Here is an 11,542-nt window from a genome sequence, read left to right as displayed (position 1 = left end):
GCCGCAAGAATTTCAGTGATCGGTACTGAAAATCATCGCGGACGATCGTGTTTTTTACTTCCGCGCGAGTATCACCTGAATATGCGTTTCTTGTTCTGATCAAATCTTTCAAATAAATGGGGTTATATTCGTATACAGCATTTATCTGTAAAATGCGTTCACCATGTTTATGGATTACGAGGAATTCGCTAGCCTTCAATTAGACAAGCCTGTGCCTGATCTGAGAGTACGTAATATCACGCGTGAACGCGATTTTCTATGAACGATCGACTCATACTATAAATGTACGTTCCTAGAATGAAGAGCAATTAAAGAAGCACAGTTTAGATCCTAATTTGGAAAAAAGGCCTATAGACAGAGCGCTTCATCTTTTGGCGTAAGTGGAACTTAAATATACATATGATAATAAACCCGACTCGATAACGAGTCACTTTCGCCGAAAATGAAAACCGCGTCTTCCGTATTACCAGGACACGCCTCTTTACAGAGAAGCGGCATATCCTTGGGGCATGGTTAATAATAGTAATTTTGCGCATAGCGCTTCGACAAATCACTGTACAAAACCTTGAATTAAATCACGTAATCCCGTATGATTATCGTATCAAGGCTGCCACAGTATCATTAATTAATTTTATAAAATCTAGATAGTGGTCTATAGCAGAAGCACAGATTGCACTTGCCGTACAGATGATACACATCGATGTTGTTACTTGGTTCAATCTCAGAGTAATATTTATTTCAGTTATAAAACGATAATAAATCTGTTAAATAATACATATTACGTGACAGTAGATAAAAATGTTTATATTTGGATCTCGACGATATGATCGAATTATACAAGTAATTCGTGTCATACTCGTTGCGTAACGAGCTATAAAAAAATATCGCCGTTTTAAGCAGTGTTCTTTTTTAGAAACGCGAAACCGACGTACCTTAAAGCGAGATGCATCATCGCATGGGAATCGCAAAATAACTACATCGAATTGTCGATTACACAACATCGACTTACGATCAACGCATCCCGGTCTATTGTATTACGCGTTACGCGCAACGCAGCATTACGTGTTTTTCATTAGTGGCGTACGTAGGCCGCATTCGGTCGGTTCCGGCAGAACTCGGTCTTGCTCGCTGTCTCGTAGGACAAGTCACATATAATCGATACCTTGGAGTCAGAGCCCAGTTTAGTTGTCATCTACGTTCGGTCGTGTTGTTTTTATTGCGTCAAGTGCGTCATGAGAGTGCGTACGCGTGTATCGTCGTTCACGTAAAGAAATTAATATATCGGTCCTCGCTGCTTTCTCGTGCGATCGTTGAATAAAATGCGCTTTGAAAATGTTGCAAGAGGAAGCTCTGTACAAGAGCACATCTCCACGGTAAGTGGCCGAAATAGAGAATGGTTTTTTAGCTAGTGAATCTTACTCGCAGTTGTCGCGCCCGTCTTCTCTCATTCTCACGACTGTTTCTCTTTCGTTCGAACCCATGCATGGTTTCTAAAAATAACGCAGCGTCGTTCAAGGAGTATACTGTCCTGTCGTCTAAGCGTTGCTAATTATAGTCCTTTAAAGACACTCGGAAGAAATGACATTCTACGAGTAACTGATAAACAGTTAGCTAAAGACTTCGTTCGAAGTAATAAGATTTCAAGGTGTAGGTTGTTCGAAGATTTGACAGTATTATCGATTGTCTTTTTTTCCTCTTCGCATAACGATGTCGTAATAACGAGTGTTTTGTTGTAACAATGAGGATTTACGATGAAATAAAAACCTTAAGAATCGTGCACGTTGTACCAGTGAAAACATTGTCACATGCTTCAAAAGGATATGTTATGTAAAGATTCCTGTCCTTGGAGGTTGCATGCATTTAAAAAAAATAACGCGAGGATGACGGGATTGTTTTTATAAATTTAACGATTCCAGAAAATATTATACTTCCTAAATATATTGTTATCATGGTAATTTATATCGTAGTTAATATATTTGTAATAATAAATAATATTAATGTTTAAAAATGTGTTGTTTTCTACATTATCTATGTTCGTTAATACAGCTGTCGTTTTTGCGTTATTTGCTGTTATATCCATAATTATTGCAGGAAAGGCGATGAAATTCAAAAACTCAATTTTATACAAACATTACCAAGCCTCTTAGCCACAGACTCAGAATCATGTATAACACGCGTGATACCAAAAGTGCAGCAGTCACTGGCTACAGCATCCACGGAATTCCATATTGCAGCTTCAACAACATTCAAAACGATTCTAGAGCAGAAACTTGTGAACCATAATGTCTTCAGTCGAACATTCCTTCAAAGTATCTTAGATTCCCTTGAAAAGCGTGATCCAGGTAAAGAAATTTTGTTCACTCTTGTACAACTAGGGTTGCTAGTTAAACCTATATCGACAGTTTCATGCATTTGGTATTATTCCATGTAACTAAACATGTATATATGTACATTTAAAGTTATCTGTCATGCATGGCTGGAGACCTTACTGGATGTGATAGAGTTACTGCCGGTAGAAGTCATAAGAAAGCAGGTTTGTATAGATGATCTTAGAAATTGATATTCAGACAACTTTGTCATTTAGAAGGGCAAATGTATTGTAATTTTTGTAGCACATATGCAACCTTACAATATGATTATGGTAGATTGGTAATTAGGTTGATTTATTTTATGTTACTTGGTTACCTGGCATTAGACTAAGCATCAAGTACTCTATCAAAACTCATATGTTGCAAAGAGATGCTATGTATTTAACATAGCTTTAACGATACAAATATTTTTTGAAACTTGAACATACTCAAATATAGTAACTAACATCATCCGGATGATAATAGAAATAAAATTATACAGATTCTGCCATTGACTGTAAGCAAAGGGCAATTGTCACAACCTATCCACTCCAGGATAATATGCAGCAAGATATTAGGAAAGATTTGTACAAGATTTGAATCTGCTCTGTGAGTATGTTTCATCTTATCAAAATCCAATATTTTTGTTATCGAGGGTATCAACTTTTAAACACTATATTCTTGAGTGACAGATTAAACGTACAGAAATTGAATAGTATGCAACATATGCCAAAAGACAACTTTTTCTCAATAAAGTCATTAAATAAGTATACGTATTGAAATTGTTGTCAGGATACAGAAGGAAGTTCTACCAATGGTACACTCCCTCTGTCAGGATGTAAATAGTGAAGTACGAGCTAGTATCTGCTTGCAGCTACGTTTTGTTGCTGAAGGCCTTGGTGCTGAGTCTGTAAAATCTGCTTTGCTACCATCTTTCGTAGAATTAGCAAGTGATGAAGAAAGCAATGTAAGATGCGCCTCTGTACAAACAATAGCGTATTTGCTACCTCATCTTCAGGAAGGTATGCTTAATGACTAGTTGTGCATCATAAGCATTCCAAGATTTTTGTAGTAAAATATGTTTCGATTAATTTTTGGACGCGAGTTTTTTTAAGAACGCGACGCAACGTAGTTATAATTATTTACAGATACAATAAAAACTACCATAGTGCCACTTGTTAAGAAATTATGTGAAAATACACAATCTGTACAGTCAGACGATAACGTGATATGCGTCATTGCCCAAGAATTTGGAAAAATTGTACTCGGCCTAGAAAGTAAGATCTCTTATGAATTTAAATTTTACTTTCACGATCGCAGTGAATTGATGTACAATTGATATTTCAGCATGCTTATTACCTACGGAAAAAACATGGTTCGTAAAATATTTTCAACAACTTGCACAAATGGGTATTGTCTTAATGAAAAAAGAATCCAAGCCTCATCTTCCATTTGTAAGTGTGTACGAATATGATATAGACTCTGATAAAATCGAATGTGTTTTATAATGAAGTTTCTCCATAAATTTACACCTTTCTAGATGAATATTAATTTTGACGAAGATGAAAAATATGTAGAATGCAGAAGGTGTTGCGCGTTTAATTTGCCAGCAATGTTCATCTTTGTATCAAATTCCGTGGATGATACAGATGCATTACTTCTTACATTCACTGCATTGGCGAGTGATCACTATTATTTGGTTCGGAGAACTGTAGCGTGTGGAATCCATGAAGTGAGACTTTTTTGATTAGAATATGAAATTGGGATGTATGACTTTTTAGTAACAATCATAATTTACCATGCAGGTGGCCAAGGTGTTAGGTCCAAAAAGTGGACGGATAAAAACAGATCTAATAAAATTATTGAAAGATAACTCTGAAGAAGTTTTACAAGGTTTAATTCCTCATATAGGATTAACGCTTGATTGCTTGGCTGAAAGTCAAATTATTGGAGTAGATAAAATGGTTCGTATGCGTTTTCTATAATTAGACATTTTCTAAATATATTTGCTCTATTTCTATTAATCTGTTTGTCGACTGCAGGATTCCACTGTTATGGAAATTGGTAGAGCTCTATTGAAATGTGAGTCGGAAATAGCAGCTACACATAATTGGAGATTAGTGTCTTCAATGCATTCACAACTTGAGATATTGCCCAAATACTTCCCAAGTGACTTTATATATTCATATTTTGTGCCAATGGCCTTTTTTAGAATATTACACGCTGTAAGTTTTAAAATTACTCGTGTTTCGTTTTTAACCAAAATATATGACATAATCAAATTTCAATACTATTTTTAACTTGCAGAGGCCAATACCCGTTCGACTCTCCGCAGGAACTCTATATCTTTTCCTTTTACGTTATAACATGAAACCTATGCAAAGGGTAGAACTTCGTAGCAAATTGTATTCAGATTTAGCTAGTAATCCGAATTGTTATGTGAGAATGATGTTCGTTCGTATGATGATAGAGGCTTTGGAAATTTTTTCTTCTGCATATTTCAAGGAACATTTTTTTACTGCTTTATTGAACTTGGCAGAAGATCCCGTAGCTAACATAAGAATGAAAGTAATTTCTCTGTTGCCTCAGTTAAAAAGTATGCTGCGGATGCCGGCCGATAAAAAATTATTAACTTTGTTAGAATCAACTATAACGCATTTAATAAATAGCGAAAAGGATAGAGATGTACTAGCCGAGTTGTCATCCGTTATAAAAAAATTGGATGATATATCGCTTAAATACGAAGGTCGAGCTGTAAGTAATATTCAGTATAATTCACTTTTATTGTTAGCGAATTATGTTTGTACAAAATACTTTGTTTCAGGCATCTGGAGCAGTTTCAAAACAGGGCACTGAAGATATTAGAAAGTTAGAGGAAGAGAAAAGATTATCAGGAATGGCAAATGGGAAATCTCCAGGCGGAGGTGCTACAATAAAGAAAGGTACGCGAGGATAAATTTCCATAATTATAGCAATTCTTATTACTTACGGATTGAATATTTGGAATCCTGTAATTGTAGGGGGGTGGCGTCATGCGACTGCCGATTCCTCGTCAAAAACGATGTAAGTTATACTTTATAATTTGAACGTCTAATGATTTTCCTATGAAATTTTGAACTAATTTATTCTGTTCTTTTTGTCCAGGCCGCAAACATCATCGAAAGGTAAATATTCGCTTTCGTTACCACCGATTAAACATAAAATATTATTCAGAACAATGATTAAAATTAATAATATTTATTACAGATAGCATAGGCTCACCTCGCCAATCAAGCGACGGATCAAAAGCGAGGTACATAAATTACATATCTACTTATTCCTCGCATATACAAATAAAACTAACTTTAATTTTAAGCATGATGCTAACGTCTAATATAACACTAATATTCGAGAATAGAAGAGATAGATTTTTTAGAACCGATGAAAAAGTAGAGTTAAATCTCACTATCTTTCTTAGTTTACTAACGATATCATGCAAAACCTAATATCAAATTCTGCATGCTTTGCATCTAACAGAATTCAACTAACACATCCTTGGGAAAGAATAGGGCATACCAACTCAAACATTAGTACAACCCATACTAACTTTGACAATGGATCGTGCAGTGATTATCTAATGCAAAAGGCTCAGCAGAGTCGATCGAAATTAGCATTGCCATTTATATTGTGGCCGGAAACGTGCGAATGCGACTATGCGGAAGAATACGCTTTCCATTCTTGTCCCTCGTCCGATTACGCGAGGTCTGTCTTCTTGGCGATCATGAGAGAGAATCGGCGAAGATCGCAGCAAAATTTCCTACTAACCCGAGACTATGCCCGCGAGTTTTCCACTAACATTGCCAGCAAGGACACTGCCACTGTAAGAACGCTTGCAGCTCACTATAACTCTTGTTGGCCTTGTAGCTCTATGCCGGAGATACCGGTAATGCTGTCGGATGACGAATTCCTGGTAGACGCTGGTATCAGGATACCGGTACAGTTCTCTCAAAGCACCTCTAAGATACCGCATCTGCAAGATTCCATGTTTGGCAAGAGAAGAACTTCGTTCAACGTGAATCATGCTCGGCCTACCAGTATGAATTTCGACAAGGGAAAGCCTAAGAGAAACTCTTCCGTTGAATACGAAGATTGCATGAAACGAAGAACGAATGCCGATCAGTCAGACGATGTCAGAACTTCCATCGATTGCGAGGACGGATTGAGACTGGTAAAAGAAAATCAACAGCTGGGTAAGAAGGATCCTGTATACGTTGGCCCTTTGATGAGATCTAGATTTGGATTCGGTGTGAATCAGGAGAGAACGATGGACGACAAGATGAAACGACGAAATTCGTTAATAATGGATAAAGACAAGCCGAAGGTTGTGCAGTCAAAGTGCACGTTGGACAGAACTAAAAGGAACTCGGTCAATTTCGACAAGGGAAAGCCCAAGAGAAATCTCTCCGCCGAGTACGAGGATGGTATAAAACGGAGAACCAACGGAACTAATCAAGCGAAAGGTATAAGATTACGATCGATCGATTACGAGGATGGTTTGAGTCTAGTGAAGGAGAATCAACAGCTCGACAAGAAGGATCCATTATATCTTGGGCCTCTGATGAGATCTAGGTTCGGGTTCAGCGTAAATCAGGATAGGTCGATGGACGATAAAATGAAACGGCGGAACTCACTGATAATGGATAAAGACAAGCCTAAAATCATACAGTCAAAGTGTATGCTGGACAGGACTAAACGACACTCTGCGAATTTTAGTTTAAAGATGCTGGATACGAAAGAGACTAAGCCTATCTTGAAGGCTCAGCATAGCTTAGACGTGGCCGACTATACATCTTCGGAACGTTTAAGCCGGGCTCTGAGACGATATTCGACCTTAGACGTGAATCATAATCAGGGACATAGTAAAATACCCTTAAGAAATTTTGTACGTCGTAGTAGAACCGCACCAGCTACCAGGGCTTCCAGCCCCGTAGGTTCGCAATTAAGGTACGAGGAGATCGACAAGCTGTGCCGAAAGTTCGAGGAGTACCAATTGTATTAGTGTAATTACACAGAACGCATTTAAGGTATCGAGAAATTAAAATCTCCATGTAAAAGGAGGGGGGGCGGGGGGGAAGAAAATAACTGTATGTGCTGGTTCGCATATTATAATTGCAAACATGTTGTGTATCGGAAAGATAGAAAGTTTCGTGGGATACTTTTTATTTTGTGCATTTTGATCTTTTAGAAAATCTGAAGTTCACAAAGTCTACGTTTTCCTTTAACGAAATAACGGCGTATTTAGAAACTGTTACGAGGTTGTCTCGACTAGTTTCGTTTCGTCCGTAGTTGACGATCGTTTTTTTTTTTTTCACACGGCCTTATACATTTCTCACTTTTTATTAACGAGTTTAACGATTAATTTTTCTATTCGTGTGCAATTGGTAAAAGGTAAAGAGGCCAAGGGATAGAACTGTTGCGATATCTCATTTATTACCATTAACGCGTGCTTTACACAAGATAGTTTTTTAGTTAGTTTATCTTGTCCAAAGTATTTCCATGTTAAATTATAGAAGAAAAAGTTTATCTTTCGATATATCGTTTGGAAAGAATTCATCGCGTGTTTTAGCGTTTGTACAAGTTTGTACAAGACACGCATGCTTGAGTTGGAAGACTGTTTTATTAGACGATGCCGTATCGCAGTTCGTAAGAGTAAAAAATAAGACTATTTTGCACTTTAATTTTATAGCTGCATATCTAATACGTACTGCTCTATCAAAGTTTACTCGCTAATTGAATATATTCTAATAGATTATTGCATTTAGGAAACTATACAAAAGAGTTAACGAAAGATAGAGTTTAATTAACTTAGTAGCCAATTGTAGGTCTAGTCTTGAATAGTTATAAAAAGCAGCTCTCGTTTTCCAACGTCCGTGAAATGGCGTTTTTTAAACGTTCGATACGATTTTTATATTTCGCTTTTTTTCCGTTATCGTTATCTTCCTTTCAACGAATTCATTTAACGAAGGTAGATAAGTTTTTACTAGGATCTTTTACCGCAATTTTTATGACCTTTATTGATATAGCATGAATTTACAGAGAACCAGCTTGGTACAGTATACATAGATGCGCGTATGTATTATACGTTATTTGTAACAGACAGCGTTATACTAATTTAATCGTTTTCCATTGTTGTATCGCGTTGCGTAGAGACCGTTGTATACTAGTTATCGTAATTTTCGATTTATTTACAAACATCGACACGAACGATTAATTTTTATTCGAAGAAGGAGTGAACTGACGAGAAACGAAAAAAAAAAAAACAAAAACAAAAAAACAAAATCTTTTTGAGCGCAACTTTAGGGACTCTCGATTCCCCGATTCCCTCTAAACACGTTGAACGATTATAATTATTCTCTTATATAGCGGACTGGAGTTACTGTTGTGTCTTAAAACGAGAAATATCTACGAAAATATCATACAGTCTTACAGAGAAAAATCACGCATATATTAATATATATATATATGTATATAGACTGACCAAGACAATTTAGCGAATGTCTAATTAATAAAGTAGCATCGAGGGAGGGAAGAGAAGTTAATAAATTTATCATGGAACGAAATAACGACAAGAGGTGTACAACTGTACAGCATAGGAAGGGCACGTATAATATCTTCGCAGAATATTTTCATTGAGCTTTTAATAAATGTATTTTGGGATGAAGGACGAAAAGAATTGAAATGAAGGATAATAAGACGCTTCGAAGCCAAAGATGTTATCTAAACGATACGATTAAGTATCAACGTACAAACCCTTAAAGGCATTATGTACTTGTATCATGTACATATACTATGTAAGCTTGACAGTGCAAGTGCCATTGAATAGACGCTGGAGACTTCAACGCCTGAAAAGAGGGTGACCGTACCGTCGAACGATGAATTTACGGTGAAACTTGGAAAAATAACGCCCAAAATACATGTATCGTGCAACTAATACGATATTCACGTCCGATATTTAATATCACGGTCTCGATACGTTGCTCGAATAAAGAAAGATTATAGTAGTTACATAGTAGACTTATATAAAAATATTGTTCAAGAATCGAGGCATCGACTAATTCTTCTTATACGTATTAATAGCTCGTTCGTTACGCTCGATGCTTGTCCGTTTAGTTTCGACCTCTCGTCATCTTTCGTTCGTTTCTCCGATCGTATTTCCGAGGATAACAACTCGATTTTATATAGAACGTTTTTGAATAATCGCTAGTCAATCCGTTTTTCGCGAGATTCGCCTGTATAGCAGTTAATCGTTATTTGATTTTACCGTCGATTTTACGAGCAGGATGATATAGTTTTTTTTTTCTTCTACAAGCTACCGAACATCGAGAATAGATCACACTCTTTACGCTTAGGGACTAGAAAGAGACGCAATTTACCGATCGATTGTTGCCGCGTAACGATATTAATTATTTTGTTATAATTGTAAGATCGTACGGCTACCGACTTATATATGTATAATAACATAGCGAAGCTTGTTGTATTATTTTTATAGGAAACTTTAGGGTAGCGTCAGCCGTACGATTTCGCGAGGTCTAATGACAAACACGGATCCAATGATACTCGTATCTATCGAGTACAGACATTTCTCGATAGAAATTTCTATCCTTCTACGACGCGTTGAGTTTATAGAAAGAGCGTGTGTGTGTGTGTGTGCGCGCGTGTTTCGCATAATCGTACGGTTGTTGGTTAACCATGCGACGAAAAAAAAAACTTCTTTTTTATAGGAAATCTTAGAATATACTATATATATATACACACACGCTAAGTATACATGATTTAAGAAAAATTGAACAAATTGTTAAATGTGCAACTATAGGATCAGCCGTAGCGCGGGGAGGCGCAGTTTGAAGAAAAGCAAGCGAAAGTAGAAAACGAAGAAGGTTTACTCGGGCATGTTTAGAAGGATAACTAGGAAAACGCAGGGAGAAAGTAAAGTTTCTCGAACGTCGAATTTTCGCCAAGAAATAATCGCTTAAAATGCTGCTCCTTATTTTTGTACAGATCTCTTACCGTGTACGTTAATATTAACTTTTGTGCCAGAAAGTAAAAAAAAAAAAAATACGCAGTATATTATATATAAGAAGTACACACACTCGTGCTACGCTCGTTTTACGTAATTGTTATCTTACGTATTCGTTTCTTTATATACGTAGAGGGAAAGGATAAAAAAAAAAGAAAAGGGAAGAAATGAGAAAGAAAGAGACGAGCGCTTTTATCGCTGACACTGTTATATATATTATACATATTGTTACGTATATCGCGTACGTAAACGTCGTAAATCGAGAATACTCTCGAGAGATAGAATCTTTTCGATTCTGGATAAACGTCGGTCGTCGACCGTATTAAAAAACGAACAACGGCGTGGTGATTATCGAACGAAAAAGAAAGAAAGAAGAGAAGCACGTCGTGCGTCAATTGAATTTATCGCGTTAGAAACTGTTAGGGAAAAAAAAGATCGAACGCTATGGCCTGCGTGTTTCTTTCGGGAAGGAGTAATCTGTGATGACAAACAAAAAAAATAAAGTAACATAAAATAAAGATACATATTTAAACGCGAGAACAAAGAGGAAACAAATAAATAACGCGAAGAGTCGTTCACGTCGCGCATGATGAACGATGAAATTCGTCGAACGATATTTTTATTACTCGTAACTGCTCCCGTAAAGAATAAGGAATGTTACAAACAGAGAGAAGTGTATTTTTGTGAGGTATACCTGTAAGAAACAAAACAAAAATCTAGTTAAATGTGAAGAGACTAAAGAACAACGCGATCGTAGATTATATTGGCTCTGTCGATATTATACATCTGTTTTAATATACGTTACGAACAATAAATCGAACCTTTTTTGTTACACAACCCGTCTCTCTTAACGATCTTATCGCCCGATAATTTGTTCCCTGTAAAAATCAAAGAATAGGGAGAAGGAAAAGTAAACGGAGAATTTCTTTTTAATCTCTTTATTTCTTCTACTTTCTTAATAAATCAGTGACTCGAGTCGCTACAAACTGTGTATGAGTTCCTTTTATAATTTACTTACGAAATACGTAATAATGAATTTTTTTTTTTCCTTTTTTTTTTCTTCGATCACCCTCGCTCATTCACACGCACCCGCTTACCTTGATTATAAAAAACTTCGAAAAAGATAAATCGATCGGAA

At 36.4% G+C, this 11,542-nt stretch overlaps 1 protein-coding gene across 5 annotated transcripts; it reads left to right on the top strand.

The window, feature by feature from the left end:
- Positions 1–86: 86 nt before the first annotated feature.
- Positions 87–11,241, top strand: LOC126864921 (serine/threonine-protein phosphatase 4 regulatory subunit 4-like). 5 transcript variants are annotated; one of them, XM_050616806.1, is made up of 16 exons: positions 87–1,373; positions 2,092–2,342; positions 2,460–2,533; positions 2,851–2,957; positions 3,141–3,370; positions 3,497–3,625; positions 3,696–3,802; positions 3,889–4,080; positions 4,154–4,312; positions 4,391–4,573; positions 4,656–5,102; positions 5,173–5,290; positions 5,369–5,411; positions 5,493–5,512; positions 5,595–5,640; positions 5,865–11,241. In XM_050616806.1, the coding sequence occupies exons 1-16, from the start codon at positions 1,333–1,335 to the stop codon at positions 7,384–7,386; spliced, it is 3,669 nt and encodes a 1,222-aa protein (XP_050472763.1). In that variant the 5' UTR covers positions 87–1,332; the 3' UTR covers positions 7,387–11,241. The 5 variants fall into 5 exon arrangements, with proteins under 5 accessions (XP_050472763.1, XP_050472764.1, XP_050472765.1 ...); XM_050616807.1 differs by having other exon boundaries at positions 422–1,373; positions 6,252–11,241; XM_050616809.1 differs by lacking the exons at positions 87–1,373; positions 2,460–2,533 and having other exon boundaries at positions 2,215–2,342.
- The last annotated feature ends 301 nt before the right edge of the window (positions 11,242–11,542 follow it).

This window comes from Bombus huntii, chromosome 4 (assembly GCF_024542735.1).
Source record: "Bombus huntii isolate Logan2020A chromosome 4, iyBomHunt1.1, whole genome shotgun sequence".
In the NCBI taxonomy this organism is placed as follows: domain Eukaryota; kingdom Metazoa; phylum Arthropoda; class Insecta; order Hymenoptera; family Apidae; genus Bombus; species Bombus huntii.
This window is presented reverse-complemented; position numbering and strand designations above follow the sequence as displayed.

Bases quoted from the DNA above. Each gene is read 5' to 3' on its own strand.
- LOC126864921 (XM_050616806.1), top strand. From the start codon at position 1,333: ATGTTGCAAGAGGAAGCTCTGTACAAGAGCACATCTCCACG. The intron at 5,103-5,172 runs GTAAGTAATATT...ACTTTGTTTCAG, and splicing joins TTAAATACGAAGGTCGAGCT to GCATCTGGAGCAGTTTCAAA. The intron at 5,641-5,864 runs GTACATAAATTA...TGCATCTAACAG, and splicing joins AGCGACGGATCAAAAGCGAG to AATTCAACTAACACATCCTT.